This window comes from Anas platyrhynchos, chromosome 8, assembly GCF_047663525.1.
Source record: "Anas platyrhynchos isolate ZD024472 breed Pekin duck chromosome 8, IASCAAS_PekinDuck_T2T, whole genome shotgun sequence".
Lineage (NCBI taxonomy): Eukaryota > Metazoa > Chordata > Aves > Anseriformes > Anatidae > Anas > Anas platyrhynchos.
Window position 1 is genome coordinate 8,124,100 of NC_092594.1, and position 20,400 is coordinate 8,144,499.

A 20,400-nucleotide genomic window follows, 5' to 3' on the forward strand; every position below is an offset into this window, starting at 1 on the left:
ATTTAAGAAGCAGTTGGACTGTGCACTTGGTCATGTGGTCTAAACTTTTGGGTAGACCTGTGCAGTGCCAGGAGTTGGACTTGATGATCCTTATGGGTCCCTTCCAACTTGGGATATTCTATGATTGGAATAGTAGTAGTTGATTAATTTGTAGAAAGACTGTATATTGACAAATGCTCAGATTAGGGTATTGCTCCTTGAAATATCTAAGGATGTCCTCATACATGAGCTCCATGTGGATGTACGCTCATGTCCGCTGTTTGGGAGATTTGAGCACTTGGCTAGGAAAGGGACTCTGGGTGACAAGATGGGTTATGACAGAGTGGTGCTCTTAAGATGTCTTGTTTGCTATTTGCATTAAAAGTGATTTAGCCCTACCTTCATTTCTTAATACATTGTTAATAACTATTTGTCCTACTATAAAATATTACAGTTCACATTCAGGACTCCCTGCCTTGCCGCTGTCTTAATGCAAGCTCAAACCATCCTGCTTTGGAAATAGGAAGTGATGGAGGGGGAGGTGAGAATTTATTCTTTGCATTTCATCTATTCTATATAGCCACGTGTAATAGAAATGGTATGAGCTGGTACTTTTGCCTATTCAAAAAATAATTCTAGTTTCTATAACAGCTTCTCTGGTCACAGCATCATCTGCTCACCAAGAGCTATAAATGAAATTAGCCTTCTCTTATTGTGATGCATGGGGGGAAAAACACACTATTATTTTGTACTGCTTTAGATTGTCATGATGATTTGAAGTCATAGCATCAGTGGTGCTAATAGTAATCTGATAAACCTTTTATCTGCATCCTACAAGTCACTTGAAAGATAATGGGTTCCTACCTACAGACAGGCTGAGTTCAGCAGAAAGGGAGATGGCCTCCAAATGTAAGCAGCAGGCCTATAATGGCTGCATTTTCCCAGAGCTCTCACCACTCTTGATGCCAGCAAGTATCCCACTTGTGCAGATACAGCCTGTATCCAAATACTGCTTAAACAGACATTGCTTAAAGTATACAAATTACCTAACTATTAAAAGGTGAACAAAGTTCTGTTATTCCATTAAGTTACCTTGAACATTTGTGAAAATACCTGCACAAACACACCATTTTTATATTAGCCTCTACCCTAGTAGATAGTATCCACGCTTAAGTGAAAAGTAAGTTAAAAGCTTTGATGTTCTGTTGTTTATCAATGGAACAAGTTAATTTTTTGTACTATCAGCTGGAGGGGAGGATGAGATTAGTTGAACTGACAGAAGATAAGTAGGTAGATGGCACATCATGGAGGGCAAAGCACACTGACAGAGCTTGTAAAACAATCTGCCCTTGGGTTTGTTTGGCTTGGAACCTGTTAGAAAAACAATTTAGAGCAGAAAACAGAAAACTCAAAATACAAGGACTCCAGAGAAATAATTGTTGTGTTTCTCAATTTTGCTTATTCATCTTCACCATTAGTTGGCACGAGATATACAGAAGATTCTGCTATTCTGGAGAATGTGTGGAAGAGATTTGATGTGCAAACAGGCCTGCCACAGGTGTGTAGGCACCATGGTCTTGGAATACAAAGGAAGCATTCCTCAGTGGAAGAGGAATTCTACTGCTTTTTGGCAAAGGACAGCTAAAGCAGCTCAGCTGGAGGTCCCTGAAGACACTGAGCCCAGGGTGGGCTGAAGGCAGCAACAGCAACAGTCTCACTGTACAGAAGCTGCTTTGAACTGTCAGGCCTCCAGTGGTATCATCTTCCCAACTCTGATACTGGATCTGTATCTGAAGATTGCATAGCTAAACTCTATAAGCTTTTGCAAAAGTTGTGTGTCATTTTAAAGTTTTAAAATAAAGCTACCTAGGTAGTTAGATGTATAAGCTAGAAATAGATTTAGAAATAGATTTGGTTCTATCCTTGTGGGGAGAAAAAAAAGAAAAAAGAAAAAAAAAAAAGCTGAGTTTTGTACAAGAAATATGGCTTAGTTTGGCCAAGTATCTGCTTATAAGAATGCACATCACTGTTCCATTCTTAATCCCTCTTGTATTCAAGGTGCCTAATCTATGGCTGGGCTTTCATCAACCTTTTTTTGGAAGCAGGTGGAAGCTTGTGGTCAACTCCAGGATTTCCAACCTTGTTTTATTCTTGTTTAATTATTCTTAGGGGAGGTTTTCTGCTAATTCATTCTGGTGGCTTGTTTGTTAGGGAGCTCAATGACTACTGTGACACAAAAATATTGGCTGTTTTCCCTCTGCCAGACTTTCTAACTTATCTAACTGGATCGCCGGTCTACTCAGGTACACTATGGGAAAATCCTTAGTCTTAAAAAAAAAACTGCAAAAACCTTCTTCCCTACAAAAAAGGTTATCAGCAAAAAGGCTGATATATAAAAAAATCAGTTATGTGCTATTCCTAGGGTTCATGGTATGAGTAATTGGAGTATGAACGGAAGGCTCAGGCTTGGTAGGCACGATTCATATAATCCTGCTGGAGTCTGCAGAGGTTAGTTTCTTAACTGAATCATACCAGCTTCTGATGTTATTCCTTTTCTTCTTGCCTAAGACAAGGAAGGGAGCCTTAAATAGCCCAGCTTTTTTTCCCCAGCAGCCTGATAAGCTCCCGACCTCAAATCTGGGGGTCTTGCATGCAGCCAATAAGCACGGACAGTGAGCAGCGTGATTCACAGCATTTTCTACATACATAAACCAACAACTGTTGTCAGCTGTTCTGGGCTACTGAGATTTCATTTCTTATTGATAAAAAGAAGTCAGGCAGTTTTTTACCACTGCTTGAAGATCTTATCTGTATCAGTAAAAGATTAATTTCAGATACCTGTTTTGTATTTTTTAAGATTAAAAATGCATGAAACTGGGCAATCATTTATAACATGCCTTTCTGCTGCTTATCTGATTTAAAACAAAAAAAAATGAACATGTTGAAATCAGCATTAATTCTGCCACAGTTTTCAAAGGGAAAGGTTTCAACATCAGTGTCTATATTTGTAAGTCTGAATTTAGAACAAGTAGGAGAAAGCATTTGGTATGTTACAGACAAAAACTGTCTGCGAGCTGTGTTCTATGCGCAGTTTAAAATGATATATATTCTTTCCATATATATGTATATCCATTTTTTTTAATAACTCATTAAATTACATGTGTTAGTTAACAAACACATGGTGTCTTTGCACCAGCTTCTACATGCACTGTTTGAAGGAGCATAAAACACCTTTTGGAAGATCTAATCCTCTGAACTCAGCTGGATCAAGCACAAATTCTGGTCTTGGTCAAATTCAAGAAAAATTTGGCTAAATCCCCAGAAGCCCCGCTGGCAGTTGTGCACAGGTCTGCCTTATTGGCAGTGACTCTCCCACATGGCCTCTACAAGCCATGGACCAGCCTGTACCCTGAGAACCACCATGGAGCGGAGGTGAGCAGGCTCTGCAATGAGTTGGATCAGGACTTAACGCGCAAGCTCAATGCTGCTTTTCTTGCACTCAGCAGCTACTCAGCCCATGCTTCTTCGTCTTGCAGAACTAACCAACTGCAGCATGTACCTGTATTTTGATAACCTGTAGGATCAATGGCTTAATATAGTCATGCTTTTTCTTGTAATTTTGGATTACATAAATTGTTCTAATCCTGAATAACTCTTTACCTATCGGTAGGTTCACACCTGATATGTGCTGACTGGGGCTGTTCTTTGTATCTCAGCATCTGCGGCCCCATACGTGACATCTGCAGCTAGTGGATGGGCATCGGCTCGGCTAATGTCCACCTTGTATGGCTGAGATCTCAGTATCACGTTGATCTCTGCCGGAGCCAAGCTGGTAAGATTGATCCAATTTCCTCTGCTACCAAATTTCTTGATTAGAATAAATTGTATTTTTATAAATGCCCGTGCCAGAGCTCCAAACCAGCGTGTTTTCCAGAAACACGCACGCTGACGGCACGCGCTTCAGGTTGCACTGTATTACAGGCTGACCTTTCGGAGGCCAACCGTTAAGGCCAGAAGGCAGCTTTACAACCAGGGGGCTGCAAGCGCGCAGCCACCTCCCCGAGCTTCACCCCCCGCGCAAGGGAGGTGAGCGCGCCCCAAGCCTCCGGCGGAGCGGCGGCGCCCCGGCCCCTGGCGGGGCATGGCAGGCGAGGCTGCCCCGCGCGGCCCAGCGCCGGGGGGAAGCCGCTCGGCAGCGCCGGGGCCGGGCCGGGCCGCTACGGCCGGGGCGGCGGCGGGAGGGCGGCGCGGCGCCGTGCCCGGCGGCGGCAGGGCGAGGGCCGCGGGGGGCCGCGGGGCGGGCGCGCCGCTGCCGGTGCCTCAGCTCGGGCGGCTCCTGGCGGCGGCGGCGCTCGCAGCCCCTCCCGGGCGGCGGCGGCGGGGCCCGATGGCGAGACCCGGCGCTGCGTGCCCGCCGCCCGCCCGCCGGCTGCTGGCGGCCGCCCGGGCGCTGCTCTTCTGGGCGCTGGTGTACGGCTACTGCGGGCTGTGCGCCTGCATCGCCGGGCTGCGGCTGCTCTGGAGCATCGGCCGGCGGCCGGGCGAGACGTTCCGCCGGGCGGTGCGGGAGAACCCCCCCGCCTGCCTCAACGACCCCTCGCTGGGCACCCACTGCTACGTCCGGATCAAGGTGAAGGCTCGGGGCAGGGCGGGAAAGGCCCGAGCGCGCCCCCGCGAGCGCGCCCCCGCCCCGTGCGCGCGGCTCCCCTGCGCGCTCCCCTGCCCCTGCCCCTGCCCCTGCCCCTGCCCCTGACCCTGTCCCCCCGGCCCGGCATCGCGGGGTCCCCGCCGTGCGCCGCGGCCGCAGGAAGGAAGGGCCCCGGTCCGGGCCCCCCGGGAGCGGCGCCTCGCGGAGCCGGGGAGCTCCCGGGGCCGCAGAAGGCGTCGCGGATGTCCTAGAGCCGTGTTTGGGGTGAAACGAGTGGCGAGCCCTTAGTTCTGTGGGGCCCGGGCAGGTGCTTTTTGGCAGGTGGCACTGATCTGAACTACCGAGGTACCGAGGCTCCCCGCTGCTCGTGATCCGCCTGCTTGCTTTTTCCAGCATCCCCGGGAGGCACGCACATGCTTCTTCAAACCTGGGCTGCATTCTTCTTCCCTCCAGCGCCAAACTGCAAGTGGCTGGGTGCTGGGGAGTGGGGGCTGTGGCAGGACGGAGAGAGCTCTGGGGGCAAAGCCAACTTGGTCGATGTGACGGTCGGTCACTCTTTTCAGGCAATATGAAACCTGCTTGCCATTGGCTACTGTATGGCTTTCCTACATGTATCGTACAGACCTGGACAGATTTCAGCAAAAGAAAGACCAAAGCATGTTTCAGATAAGATGGCAATGTCCTACATGTGTCTTGGGGGACCGCAAGGACTGTTGCAATAACAGAAAAAAGGGAACTGAAAGGAGCACCCGAAAAGGTAGAGGGTGGGCTTAGTTTGGGGCGTGTGACATTTAAACTGCTGCTGTGCAAGTGACAATCAAATCTGTATGGGTAAAGGCGATGTCCTTAAAAGCAATAAATAGATTAAAGTGAAAGCACTGAGGGCAAATCCCTAAAGGACGCTAACTGAAAGAATCGGAATGGAGGAGTGCAAACCAACTACCTATGAAATGAGAATCTCTGGAAGAGAACTGAGAAACATCTGTTATTTTAAAGGGGTCAAAGGCAGGGTGTGATACAGGGAATGGTGGAGATGATGTACTGGACCTGAAGTGTAGTGAGAAGGTATCAGCAAGTGATTAGAAATGTACAGCCATTTGTACTTCTAGGGACTCCAAATTCACTGCCATCCCAGAAGAGAAAAATTGGTGTAACTTTGGGCAGAACTGAGCCAAAAGTTCCTGCTATATCAATAGTGAACATGAAGATAAGAAAGCAATTATTTCCATTCCAGAGCTCTTTCCAAGACCAAAATGTAAGTTCATGGTTTTTTTAGTTGGTTGGTGAGTTAGCAGTGCCGAGGTATTTCAGAGAATCTGAAGCATCTCAGGCAAGAAAAACCTGTGCAGTTGCAATCCTCAACATGACATGAGATCTTGATCTACAGCAAAGGCAGGGATTTTTTCTTCCCTTTTTAAAATAGCAGCGATGGTGCAGGCTTTGACATTTGTTCAGCAGCTGTATGACCTTTCTTCCTGCAGTTCCTTTCACATGACTTCTAAACAGCACGTTGTATTTTGTGAGTTAAGTCTTTGCTGACTTGTGTATCCACCCCTGTGCCAGAATTCAGTAGCCTAGTAGGCTTAATTTCAGCTCAAGGACTTGACCTTGAGTTAGTGTAAGCTTGCATTTATTCACTTCAGCGGCATTTCAGTGTTCAGCAGCTGGACTGCTAACAGTAAGTTAGTTGCCTGCTGGTAATTCTTGTAAGATCCATTTTCTTATAGTGGCTAGGGTAGAAAGAAGATGATTACATTAAGGCTTTATTTTCTGAGGCGAGTCTGAAGCCTTGCACAGTAAAGGAAACAAGCAAAAAGTACTTGCTTTGTAGTTGCTTAACTTCGATTGCTTTATGTTTTTAAGAATGCATGCCATCCTTCATTGTGCCACACTGCAATGTGACAGTTTTAAATAGTTTTTAAATAGTTGCACAATCTTAGAAACTAAGTGAAAGCTTGAAAGTGCATTTAAAGTATACTAGGTCTTAAAGTCTTTCCACAAAGCACATGCCCTGTCTGTGTGAAGAAAGGTCCTAGCTCCTGCGATGATCTTCACTGCCTAGTGTCCATGCCAGGTGTGTGCTCTTTCAGACCCATGAGTGTGCTCATGGCTGAATTGACACGCAGTCAACACAGCTTGGCACGCAGCAAGGACGCCCTGCCCAGGACTGTAGCAGCTGGGGTGTGGGATGCTCAGCATTGCCAGGGGGCAGTGGTACCTGATCTCAGGAACGCATTAGACTTCAGCTTTGAGAACTGACGATTTGATTTTTTTTTCAGGGACAATATGTTATTCCTTAGAGTATTGTCTAAAGCCATTTTCATTCTCAAATCCCAGTACAGCAGTTCTATGCCGCACTAAAAACGCAATACTTCTTCTTTCGTTCTAGGATTCAGGGTTAAGATTCCACTATGTGGCTGCTGGAGAAAGGGGTAAACCACTCATGCTGCTGCTTCATGGCTTTCCAGAATTCTGGTAAAACTCCCTACAAGCTTTTCTTGTACAAATGAGGCTGCTTAAGATACCTGAGAGTGATGATCAAGCTTAAATATCCTCAGAGTGAACTTTTTTGTATATCTATGAATACTAAAAGCATTAAGTTCTAGTAGGAAACAAGCCATTGAAATTTTTAACTGCAGCAACCACAAAAAAAAATCTTGTAGTCTGACTTAATCCAACTATCTTTTTTTTACATTGCCTGTACACTTTCATTCAAATTTTGGGGAGGAACTACTCATTTTTAATGAACTTCCCACTTGGAAAACACATAACATTTACACTGACATGGCTAAACTTAGGAATTACAGTTAAAATTAGGAATTATAGTAGAGGGTGCTAAAATGAGGATTCAAGATATGTGTGCAGTATGGATGGCTTTGTTAAAAATACTACATGTAAGTTTTAACTAGGGGAGAGAGAGAACTGTGAGCTCTATAGGCTACCTTGCAGCCTAATTTCAGAGTGCTACTCAGGGAAGGAGGCTCTATTTTTAGTTCATCATAAGATGAATGATGAATCATTCAACCCAACAACCAACCCAAAATGTTTGTTTGTAACAAAGAAAAGCAGTCATGTGTCCAGCATTTGAACAGAATTTCTTGAGCTGTCACTGGCAGATTTGCCTAGTGAGGCATGGCATGCAGAACTTACACCTAAAACCAGTAAGTGAATAGAGGAAGTGGTGATGCCTGTAATTCAGCAAGTTAAGTGATCCTTTTCCTTCCTAAACTCAGATATGGAGCTAGGCTCCAGTGTTGGAATTGTGATCTTTCAAGCTGGACTCAGGACATGCCATGATAAAGTGACCCAGATGAAACAGAGGTCAGTTTTCTTCCCTTAGAAATTTCCTGGAGATACTAAAGGCATTGAGGATGACGGTAGAAAGTTTTTACTTTCTACCAAAAAGATAGTTGGATTAAGTCAGACTACAGGATTATTTTTTTTTGTAAAGTTATTACTTTACAATACATTTTCAAAGAAGCAGATTACTCTAATAATAAATTTCTAATTAAAAGTCTAAAAGCTATAAACGTTGATTAAAAAGTCAGTTAGACGGAGGGGAGTTGCATATTCTATGCAAGGATTATGCATATCTTGCATAATGTGTATTTAACATGTATTCTAACACAATAAGACAGCTGAGACTAGAGCTAATTTCCCCTACAGTGAGAATAATATGCAAAATTCAGCATTTTATGTATTTATTCTATTGAGATCCAGTGTATTGTTTTCAAAATTCAGAGCTGTTTTCATGGTTTGCAATGGTAAATGATAATTAGTCTATAAATTAGTCACACTACAAATACTGATGTTGGTTTGTAAATTCAATTAGTGCAGAATTTTAATGCAAGAACAGAGATTGTTCTGAGACCATGTGATAAAATAATCACAAGAGATTTTAAAGCAGCATCAGCTTTGTACTGTTTGACTAGCAAAAAAAAAAAAAAAAAAGGATAAGATTCACAGTTACAATTCTTAATTGTAACAAATCCTCTGCCTTCAAATGTCTCAAGGTTATAAGTAGGACAACTATAACCAGACAACACTGGCCTTAGGAAGTGACTGAGTATGTCTGAAGATGATGAAAGATCACTAAAGAATATAATGCAGCAAAGCCATTAAGTGCTTTAGATGTACAGGAACTTGAAAATCAATACCAATTTTGTGGAAAGACAATATTCAAATATTTGAAAACGAGCATGATGTATTGAGACAGCTGAGTACCTATAAAGATATGTGCTAGCTCCTAAATTTTATACAAGCTACCCTTCAGAAATAATGTGATCAGAAAGTCACAGAATAATTTCCATTATTCAGCCTTATGAAAATGAAGGCATCCACCAGCTTTTCCAAATTATGTCTGCAGAACAATTGTCCAGTAGTTACATTTCAGATAGGGTTAAAGGATTTCTTTAGATATAAAGCCCAGTCAGCCAGACATTTGGTGACTGATGCACTGTTGTGAAAACAGGAGATGAGGATAGCAACTAGACATGTTTCTAAAACAAACACAGTTTATTTATTTATTTATGGGCTTTGTTGATTCTTCTTACTCAAGGATATATGATAGCTACAACAGTTACCATGGCAAATTCAGCTTCCAAGTTATTGTATAATGCCTTTAAAAATTTAATTCCTAGAGATCTGTGCTAAGTATTGCATTTGCATTATACAGCACTGACATGAAAAGATTCTGACTGTTGTGTTTACATGAATACAAATTTCTATAATTAATGGGTATTATTGTAATATTACTTACGGTATGTTCAAAATCCCTACTGGGCTGGAGGCAAAGCTAAAGTGGAACAGCCAATGGACTGATACAGACGCTGTTTGAATTAAGGTAGAATTCTGTGCTTCTCTCATGATACCTGATGATTCAAATTCTTTGTATCATTTATCTGAGACTGTTGAAATGAGAGCAGAAATAAAAGCTAGATCCTAGCAAAGAAGGATTCAGCCATTGTTACATAGACCTAGAAGGATCATGTTTTTTGTGTACCTTTCTATTGCAATGTAAGATAAGGCCATGTGTTTCTTGGTAGTGGCTATTCTGAAATTTATTTGGTTTTAATTAACAATTGAAGGCAAGTAGTTCTTATAGGATCAAGCCTTCCATTTTCTTATTGTTTTTGCTTTTATAATGCAGTCATCCACTCACTATGTACTAATACAGAATGAGGAATAGCCCAGGACTTATTAAGTTATTTACTTTGTATGTCTTTAAAGTACATAATGCTATCACTCTTTCCCATAGAAATGCAAACAATACAATACTTTATGCAGTACCAACACACTGTGAGATTGCTCTGGAACAATTCTGGTAGTATCGCAATACAGAGGTGTACATAATATAAATCATATGGAAGTCACCAAGTTTATTTGTTATTCATTGTATTTCTTTGGTTAATTTAGCATATGAATTATCTGACATTTCTTTTCTGAAGAGAAAAAAAAAAATCTGTCTCCTGAGGCATATTTCCCTAGTCTTACCAAAATTTGCATGTGAACAAGCCAGGGAGGAAAGAAAGCTTGTCAGACCTTTCTTTTTGGATGATATTTTGGTTACAAAGATAAAACAGAATACTCCTCTCTGTGCTCTGCTTGCCTGCTTCCTTAGCAACAAAGGGACCATGACAGACTCTAGAAACTTGAAATATCCAGGCTCTGGCCATGCCCCCTCTCTAGCAGCTGCATTTCCTTACTGGATAATTCAAGAAGGGAGCACAAAATTGCTATAGCCACAAACAACTATCAGCATACCACAGAAAGAAAAAAGAATCTCATTGCAAACAAAGCCATGATAACTTACGTTCAGCTATCTGGGAGCAAAAGCATTGACTGCATTTTGGTATCATACTGCTTGACCTTATAACTCTGACTTTTTTTTTTTCTCCTTTGTTAGGTATTCTTGGCGTCATCAATTGCGGGAATTTAAAAGTGAATATCGAGTGGTGGCCCTGGATTTGAGAGGTTATGGAGAAACAGATGCTCCTTCTCACAAAGAAAATTACAAGTTAGATTGCCTGATAACAGATATAAAGGATATTTTGGAATCTCTGGGTGCGTTAAAAGAGAAACTACTCAGATCATAGACAATTTAATTTTCTGGGGAAAGAAAACACATTAATATCTATAATTGATTTCAAAAAAAAGCATTCTGTTTAATATATACACTTTATAGATATGTATGGATATAAAGCTAAGGATACTCGTATTTTATGGACTATTATCAATACTAGCAGAAAAAAATTGATTGTGACATGTATGTCTGTATAAACAATATGTAAAGATGATTTTCCATCATAGTTTAAAATGCTGTGAAATCCATCAGGACAAACCTATGGTCTTTTCCCCTAACTAAACAGACTTTCACTTACTCCTCCTACCCATTGCACTCAATGGGTACTGTTGTAGATTAGTCTAATAGCACTTGCAGACAAGAGAACTGGTATCAGGTGAAATTCTTCTAGCACAAACAAGATAGAATAAATGTTGTGGGCTTTCCAAATATGGTGACAGTGCATCTGCTGTATTAAGAAAAAAAAAATCCCAAAATACTACTCCTGCATGGTAGTCAATATACAAGAGCTGAATCACTGTGTCTTATGCAACAGTGAAAGCAACAGAACACGGAATACATTGCTCTCTGTGGCAAGTACATGGTGTGATGATCTTGAACTAAAGCAAGTCTGCAAACTTTGTTCCTCCAGTTCAGCAGGAAGTATAGCTGTTCTGGCAATAAACTAACACCTACTGAAGGGTATTTCTCCTCCATACCAATAAAAGGATGAGATTAGACCCATTCTCTGAACCATTAATTCCTTGGATACTCTAGGGATACAGTACTAGGGATAAGTACAACTTCCTGCATTTCACATGAAGAAATAGCAGAGCAGTGATGCCAGTCTTAAGGTTTGAATTTAGGATTTGTTTTGATTGTGATATTTGAATAGTGTCAAAAGATTGGGCAGGCTGTCCCCACACTGTGTTTACATTTTCCAACTTTCACTGGTTGTGTTAATCTCCATGGTAATGCCATGGTTATGCTTGTGAAGTACTCTGATCATAATGCAATTTCATAGGGATTTAAATATTTATGGGGGGGGGGGGGGGGAAAGTATTTCTGAGGCTTCCTATCATAGTTTGTTCTAACCCCAAGGTAAATTCTTTTGGAGAAAAGAATCAAAAATGCTCCATGAGATTTCTATTCAAGAGGGGTTTTAAGATGCTTTGAAAACTGTGTCCAAATTTCTGCCAAAATTCAAAACATTTGGGCTTTTATACATTTTATTTGTATCGTACATACTCAGTATTACAATCCTCAAGGAGGAGTGTGACGGCAGGTGAGACTCTAGTATGTATTCCAGGAAGGGTTAAAGGAGGAGTAGTTAGGCTTTCAAAAACAGTCATGGTTTTCCCTCCTTTTATTGCTGCAAAATTCCCATTTTCATAATGGAAGAATAAGGAGATGAATACCAAGAACTTTTAAAATTGCCATTAAAACAGCATGTGGAGAAGTGCTACAAGCCTGCTAAATATATAAATGTGTTTAATATGTATATGTAATATTTATATGGCTATTAAGTGTAATTCCCCCTTTTTGCATAATGGTGGTGTTTAATCCTTAGACAACCTCCCATATTCAAAACAATTTATAAAGATTAATTTTGTTCAGGAAGGGCTCAGGACATCTCAGTCTTTCTGTTTGCGGTTTCAAACTCCAAACTCCCTAAACACAGTAACTGCACATGCATTATAACGACTGCAACTTAAATCATGTATTTGACCCCGAATTGGCTCATATGTGAACAGTGTGGCTATTTGGATGCCAAATTACTTCAGCTTCACATTTACACTTCAAGTGTGATTGAAGCTAAATTAAATAATTTTAATTATGTGCTAAATTTTTAGCTATAATAGTGCACTTTTTTTTTTTTTTTTGCCTTTAGTAATGGAAGCAATAATGTAACTGTGAATATAGTTACATTAATACATGTGCTGGACCACCTATTTTACCCAGAAATTGCAACATTTTTTATGGACACAAATTTCACTGAAATAAAAGCACAAATCTGTGTTTATGTGGTAGGATACAACAAGTGCGTGTTGATTGGCCACGACTGGGGAGGAATGATCGCTTGGTTAGTGGCTATATGTTACCCTGAAATGGTGACAAAGCTGATTGTGGTTAATTTCCCTCATCCTTCTGTGTTTACAGGTGAGTTTTATAATAGTTATAATGTTACATATGTGTATGTGTTAACCCAGACTATTTGCATTTTCATTAAGATTGTGTTTGCTTTGAGGTTGCTTAAAGAAGAACCAACTACTTGCTCTTTTAGATGTTCAGTGGTTAAGTTACCAGAACTCAGTCCTCCTCACAATCTGGAATGTATTTTATGAAGCAGTAAAGTATTAGGTATTTTACTTTGGGAAATAATTTACTGTAGGAAGTGGGAGTTTCTGATCTTTTTTCTTAATCCTGGAAGGTTCACAAAAACATAATTTTCATGTACATGAACCTGGCAGGATAAAGTTCCCTGAACATGAATGTGTATTGCGTTATGCCTAGGTTAAGGTCTCACTGCATTATAAAAACTGTACAAAACAGCCTTTGTGTAAATGACAATCAGACTTTTAGTGTTTAATCCTGATTTAGGTGACAAATGAAACACTATGATCCTGTACAATATTCATTGCAACAAGACAACTTCTTCAGCCTGCATACGAGAGGAATGTGCTAGTTCAAAAAGGGTGCACTAGCAGAATTTGTTCTGTGATAGGCTTTGAGCTTGTCTGCTATCCAGAATGACAAAATATTTCATAGGTATTAGATCTGTGTTCAGTAGTTACAATGACAGTAGTATCTCACTGATTTTAACTTCTTAAATTGCAGGCTTTATACTATTTCCATTCTACAATCACCCCACTTGCCCAGAAATAGTTGAGAAAACTCAGTGAAGCTTTAATTTTCATCTCAGAACTGTTCATACCTATTGTTCTCACAGTGTTCTTGGCCACCTTTCTATGGTAATAAAGAATGTTTTGCCAGGTAGTTAAGCTTCACTTACCCAACGAAATGTCTGTACCACCACTGGAGCAATCAGGAGTTTTTGCAGCATTTTCACTAAGATTGGGAGTCAGGCTGTACAGAAGCAAAATACATATTACTACAGCTTTTCTTAGTATTTGTTTGCATATTTTTAGAAGTACAAAGCAGGTTATGTAGCTTGATAAAGTCTCCCTGGATCAAATTTGTTTGACTGTGGATTAAATGAAAATAGCTTATAAATGGAGTATTCTCCATTGCCTTTAATATCGTAATCTTTACTATGATAAAAGTCTGGGGGTTAATTCTTTTTTTATTTACACAATTAATTCTGTAATAGCTGTTAACATCCTTCCAACCACTCCTAAGGGATTATTGTATTCATGCATTTGAAATCACTTGATCTTTGTTACATATCACTACTTTGGGCATACCTTAATGACTTAGTTACTTAATGCATGCCATTTCTCATTGATAATTGATAGCAATTATGATACCAGATTTTTTGAGAGTTCCTTCCTTAGAATTTCCATCTCAGGATTTTTTGACTTACCACTACATTCACATATCCTAACATCAATGGACTGGTAACAGTGCTGTATTTGTTAGATTAAGCAATGAGGTGGGGAAGTCTCCCTATTAGAAAATGGTGATTTATCCTTTCCCAATATTGACAAAATCTCTATAATCCTCTTAGTAAAATTAAATATTTAAACAAAATATTTGTATGTCACGCAATAGTGGAAATAGTTTAATAACATATTTGGAAACATAATAGTAACATATTAGCACAGAAAAGTCAAGTAAGCATTATTGATGATGGTCCATTAATGGCAAAATGCAGTTTAGGAGTGTGTAAGATATGAGTGCTTAGAAGGTAGCTGAGGCTCCAATTTACTTTTTTTTTTTTTAACCCATTTTTATTCACTACTAGAATGGGAGTGCAACTTTGCTTTTCTGAATTTGCATTTCTAAAGGATAGGTTCTAGACCTCCTGGTATCGCGTACATTCTGTGCTTGCTTTTAGAAGTTAGACACCTGAATGTGAGTGTTGGCTTTTGCAATTTATCAGAGACACAAAATTTCAGTTTCAAAAAAGAGACTGCAAATTTGGCTATATCACTCTTCCGTTATATATTCTTCAATGTCTTTCAAAAGTGGCAATGTAATCTTGATTGCGGTTCTTGAAATTGCCAAGAAAGAAGACTTAGAAAAATTCTGTCCTTTCATGACCAGGATTGATGCTCCCTTTACAATGTGAGTGGATTATCATCTACAGATTTCTGTACATCACATCTTTGATGACAGAAATACATTAAGATAGAAGTAATACTTGCATTTATGCCTCTTATTCTACACCTGAAAGAATGCCTTAGACTCGCTACACAAATAGTTCTCTAAGTGAAAATCTTACCATGCAATTAAACTCTCAAATGTCAGTGCTCTCACCTAATCTGTGGCAGGCTTTGCTGTCTGTTTCTATTACCACTTATAAAACAAGAAGTATATTTTAATGGCCACATCATATACTTACTCCTGAAACAGTAATCATCTTATGTAACATAGCATACTTGTACGTAGTATTTTTAAAGCATTCCTTTAAGTTTAAAAAATAGTGATATTAACAGTAATTTGCTTTGAGTCATCAGTTTTCATTTTTAATTCATGGGCATTTTTGTTTCAGAATACATTCTACGACATCCATCACAATTGATTAAATCTGCTTACTACTTCTTTTTCCAAATGCCATGGTTTCCTGAATTCATGTTTACAGTAAATGATTTCAAGGTGAGCAAACTGAGTGCTCTTCTTTATATATTTAACTGTCAGCGATGGAAGAATTGCCTACCTAAGTTGGTGCCTTCTGATGTAATGATAATTACTGGAAAAAATACAGAGCTTTCTGATTTTTGTTCAGTTGTATATATTTATACAAAGTGGAATATAAGTATATACCATCTGTGGGATTCACAATTGCTTTTGCATTTCTGGCAGGCATTCAGGTACATACATCCTTTTAACCTCCATCTCTACAGTGTGTTGCTCCACCTCAGTAGTCAGCTGGTAACATTTTACTTGTGCCCATGCCGTGGGACACATTTGGTGCCTGGAGAACTCCTGCTGGCTTAGGCAAGGCTTCCTGTGAGTGGTGGGCTATCCTCTCATCCCTCACTGCCTGCTTCAGGGCAGGCAGGCTGGGAGTCTGGCTAGCACATTCTTCCAGGTGATTAACTGTGCCCAAGAAAACAGTAAGGCCAACACCTTACATAACATTAAGCCATCGATACAAACATGTAGAAATGGAAAAAGCAGCTGAAGGCATGCATCCTCCCAGACACGTGCAGCCCAGTACCGTGCTCCTGGTGCTGCATGCCTGCGGGACTGCGAGCTGGAGAGCTCCCATCTCCTCCCTCTCACCCTCTCAGCTGCTGGGGCCCATTCCTGAAAAAATTGTGTGCCTGCAGCCTGCCTCTGCCTCTCACGTCACAGTGCAGAACTGAGTAAATTGGTGATACTCATGTTTGCCTATACTTTAATTATTCTGGAGTAAGTTACATCAGAAATAAGTTTAGTGTGTGCGTTACAGATAGCTCTCCAATAAAAACATTCGAACCATTAATTCTATTCCCAACAACGTATAAATAGATTTTAGAAAGACGTGTCCTCTTGAATGAGAAATATAACATTTCTTAGATATCTTGGGCTTTTTATTCTTCCTTTGTAGGTTCTGAAAAGTTTATTTACCAGCCAAGCCACTGGAATTGGAAGGAAAGGCTGCAGATTAACAGCAGAGGATATTGAAGCTTATCTGTACGTCTTTTCACAACCCGGAGCATTAACTGGACCCATCAACCACTACAGAAATATTTTCAGGTCAGTGTAACATTCCGCAACAAGGTAAAATATTCTAGAGACCTCTAGAGGCCAAAAACGTTATCGTGTCTTCTGCCACCAACATAGAAGAGAAAAAAGACAATTGTTTTTAAAGTTTCAACAAGTGATGAATGCATTGAGTGTCAAGCAGCCTGATGCAAAGTTAATTTTATAATGTATCCACACAAAACAGTGAAACAACCAGAGTGCTGGTAAGGAAAATCTGTGTTCACAATCAGTTAAAGTGAAGCCTCTTTCTCACTGACAGAACTCATGGTAATCACAAAAATTCATCTCTAAACAAAACATGCAAACAAATATTTGATGTTAATTTGTATTATAGCTCCAAGTAAGTTACCCTTACTTTTCCTTATAACTTTACAAAACTGTGTCTGGTTTCAATTTTATTGTGCTTGGGCTGTTTTTTTATAAAAACATTAGTTAGTTTGTTTAGTAACTAACCCTTTTTGTTAACCCCTTTTTTCTTTTTGTTCTTGCATAGATTTCATATTGCTCACTGGCACCAGTGAGCATGTATAGCATGGAGCAAGCATAGACTAAGACTGAAAGCCAGCATCATAGGAAAGATTTTTGCAAGCTTAATATTTTCTCAAACAATTTTCTGATGGTTTTAACTTTTGTGGAAGTCACTGGCTTAGTGGCTGACACTCCATGGTTATCTACCAAAAGCTTAACAGGGCCAGAGCATCTCTGATCTGCTTATTCTCTATTTGTGACTTGCAGCCTCATAGCTAGCTACAAGGAATATACCAAGAGGAGTGGGTTTGAACTCTTTAGTCCCTTCCTGCCACCAGGCTTCAGCAGTGCTAAACCTCCTGCGTGCCTCTCTAGCTTCCCTAAACTCAGCAAAGTCTCTGCAGTAGATGAACCTTTCATTTTCCCTAGACCAAGCTTAGTGCCACCCTTACTGCTCTTCCTGTGCCTTCCATGCTGTCCATGGAACTACACAGCAGGGCCCCAGCATAGGGCTAATGAGGAGCTAGGGAGGCAGGAGCACCCTAAGCCTTGCTTGTCACATTTGCTGTAGCACCTCGCACCTGTGAGCACACATGAACCAGCTGCTTCTCTGACAGTGACAGAGAAGGAGCTGTGGCAGCCGGCAGCTGGATTGCTGTGGAATTCTGATGGGATGAGAAGAGTTGCACATCAACTATTGTTTCAGGCTTTTTGCAGGCTCAAGAAAGCAAGCTTAGTATCAGTTATTAATCAGAATGGATTTTCACAGATATTAATTACTGTTGATCACTATTAATTTCTGTTAATCACTACCAATTCCTGTGTGTGTGTGTGCTTATGCACTGTTTGGTTTATTTTTTTGATGAAAGTGGGCTGGCACTGGTCACCTACATGTGAAAGGTTTCCAATCCATTGCTATTCATCTGGAGTTTCAGCTCTTCGGGGCTTATTTTTTCTAGGAAGTTATTTCAAAAGAGATGATTTGAATTACCTAGTTCCATCCATCATGAGCACATTCTTGTATAAATAGCACAGCGGTCCTTCCATTCACTGTACTTTAGATACAGGCCCAGGAGAGTTTTCCCAAGGGAACAAATCTTGCAAGGCACTTGGCACAAAGGAATAATAATAAACTGTACAGTAGTAAAGGTATCCAGAATAGTTTGAAACTTAAAGAGATTAATGTAAATGTACTGAACCAGATCATCAGATAAACAATTAAAAAAAATGATACTATAAATGAGCTATGGTTCAGTGGGTTGGGTCAGTTTGGTTTGAAAAATGAGACCTAAATCCACTCCTACAGAAGTCATTTTAAGAATTTTCCAAGTTCATCCATCAAAATGAAATTAAATAATTATGTGCAATTAAATAATAATGTGACATTTTATTAATAATTCTTGATGTTATATATAAGTAGAGAGGAGGAATGTCTTCGAAGTCTCCAGTTTTGTCTTACATTAAACTAATGCATGCCATCTTTGTTCTTTGTCTTTCCTTTCCTACAGAGTGTAGTTTCTTAACTAACTCCCAGGTTTCAACCTAGCACTCTATCTGTCATAACAATTCATTCAGAATATCATTTTTATACATTATTGGTTTAAAATTGTTGTTTGAGCATCAGCATAGTAATGATTTGTATCTGATCACAGAATCTGTTCTAAATTGTTGTATGTTATGTTGCACGTTGCTTGTTATATTCTAAATGTTGCAACCAGCAACAATATCAGACACATACCTTTAGCATCCTTAAAAACAGTTAGAGTACTTTGAGTCACATTAATGTTTTATTGGCGTTGTAGAAGATAATACAGAACCTGGAAAGCTTGCAATAAGATTATATGTGTTTATTTCAAAAGCTAAGTTGATTGAAACCTGTCTTGGTGATTTCTATAAAACAAGACTAAACTAAGTGTATTTTATTTTTAAAGCTGCCTACCTCTGCAGCACCATGAAGTCACCATGCCAACCCTGCTGTTATGGGGAGAAAAAGATGCCTTTATGGAAGTTGATATGGCAGAAATTACACGGATTTATGTTAAAAATCATTTCAGATTAACTATTTTGTCTGAGGCCAGCCATTGGCTCCAGCAGGATCAACCTGACATAGTGAACAAGTTGATATGGACCTTTCTAAAGGAAGAGACAAGAAAAAGAGAATGACTGTTTGTACATGTTCTAAGGGGTCTACATAAAAGTTCTTCAGATTTAAAAAAGTAATTGTTATCAGGGCCATATTTCCAGCCTGCCTTCTATTTTGAGCTCTGTTAGAGAAAAGTGTTTTCAATGTACTGTACATTTGGACACCAACGTTACTGCTAAAAGAAGAAGTGAGTATGAGAATATCTGATACCAACATTGGTTTTACCTGTATACTTGTATTTTGCACATGAAAACACCTGCCTTAAGATATATGTGTTTGTACAGAAAGAAAATCACTGAAGGTTGCTTGGTTTTGTTTTCTCCCTTGCTTTACAGTCTCAATGTGTGGTGCCTTTTACAACTTTATAATGAAACAATGGAGCGGTGCCATACAGAGGGAAGTCATGGGTTGTCATTCTCAATTTGCCTGATTTTTTAATGTATTTTACCATTAAACAGTTACTAACTCTTTTTATTATCTGTATTTTAGCATATAGAATGACTGAAAACTTTCTGGGCACATTTCTAGTCTTCAAGTGAATAATGACACGGATCTTGTTGTGTTGTTGGATGCAGCTGCTTTGTGTGATGCATTTTTTTTCCTTTTGGACTGACAAACGGGAACCTGTACTCTCAACATACCTGACCAAGAAGAATGGAAAATTACGATCTAATGTGTATCGAGTCCACCTCTGTCCAATAAAACGCACCTGACCCTACTCCCTGTACCTGCCTTCCTGCGGAGCGCTTCCTCAGCGCGGCTTCCAGCCGGGCTGCCCGGGCACGGAGCAGCCGCGCTCCCGCTCCCGGCGACGGGGCCGGGCTGCGAGGCCGCGCCCCCTCCCGCCCCGCCCCGGCCCTGTGCCTGTGCCTCGGGGAGGGCGGGGCCAGGCGGGCCCTGCGGCCTCCCATTGGCCTCCCACTGGCCGCGGGCTCCCCCCGCTCGCTGCGCGGCGGCCCCGGCTCTGGTTCCGCCTTCGCGAGGAGCGCGGGGCGCGCAGCCGAGGCACGGCGCGGTGCCACCGCCCCGCCTGCGGCACAGCGGCACAGCGGCACCGCGGCTCATGGCGCGCTGCGGCGGCGGCTCCGCGCCGAGGGGCCCCGGCCCGGGGCCGGCGGAGCGACAGCGGCTGCGGGAGGCGTTGGCCGAGCAGCTGCGGCGGGACGTCGGCAGGTGGGCGCGGGGCGAGGCGAGGCGAGGCGGCGGGGAGGCGGTAGCGGCGCCGCT

General features: G+C 41.0%; 2 protein-coding genes across 5 annotated transcripts in view; both read left to right on the top strand.

Annotated features, from left to right (window-relative positions):
- The first annotated feature begins 4,366 nt into the window (after positions 1–4,366).
- Positions 4,367–19,891, top strand: EPHX4 (epoxide hydrolase 4). 2 transcript variants are annotated; one of them, XM_038182776.2, is made up of 8 exons: positions 5,191–5,384; positions 5,737–5,882; positions 7,017–7,102; positions 10,533–10,690; positions 12,720–12,848; positions 15,364–15,467; positions 16,405–16,553; positions 18,962–19,891. In XM_038182776.2, exons 1-8 carry the CDS (start codon positions 5,237–5,239, stop codon positions 19,191–19,193), a joined length of 1,152 nt encoding a protein of 383 aa, XP_038038704.2. In that variant the 5' UTR covers positions 5,191–5,236; the 3' UTR covers positions 19,194–19,891. The 2 variants fall into 2 exon arrangements, with proteins under 2 accessions (XP_038038703.1, XP_038038704.2); XM_038182775.2 differs by lacking the exons at positions 5,191–5,384; positions 5,737–5,882 and adding an exon at positions 4,367–4,609.
- Positions 19,892–20,011: 120 nt separating this feature from the next.
- BTBD8 (BTB domain containing 8) overlaps positions 20,012–20,400 on the top strand; it is a 41,141-nt gene continuing 40,752 nt past the window's right edge. For all 3 annotated transcript variants that reach the window (XM_027463471.3, XM_038182767.2, XM_027463473.3), the window contains exon 1: positions 20,012–20,346. In XM_027463471.3, coding sequence (XP_027319272.3) covers positions 20,237–20,346 — 110 coding nt within the window. In that variant the 5' untranslated portion in view covers positions 20,012–20,236. The remainder of the gene's footprint in view (positions 20,347–20,400) is intronic.

Coding starts and splice junctions, on each gene's coding strand:
- EPHX4 (XM_038182776.2), top strand. CDS start 5,237: ATGTATCGTACAGACCTGGACAGATTTCAGCAAAAGAAAGACCAAAGC. Junction 10,691..12,719: donor GGATATTTTGGAATCTCTGG/GTGCGTTAAAAG, acceptor TTTATGTGGTAG/GATACAACAAGTGCGTGTTG. Junction 15,468..16,404: donor TTACAGTAAATGATTTCAAG/GTGAGCAAACTG, acceptor CTTCCTTTGTAG/GTTCTGAAAAGTTTATTTAC.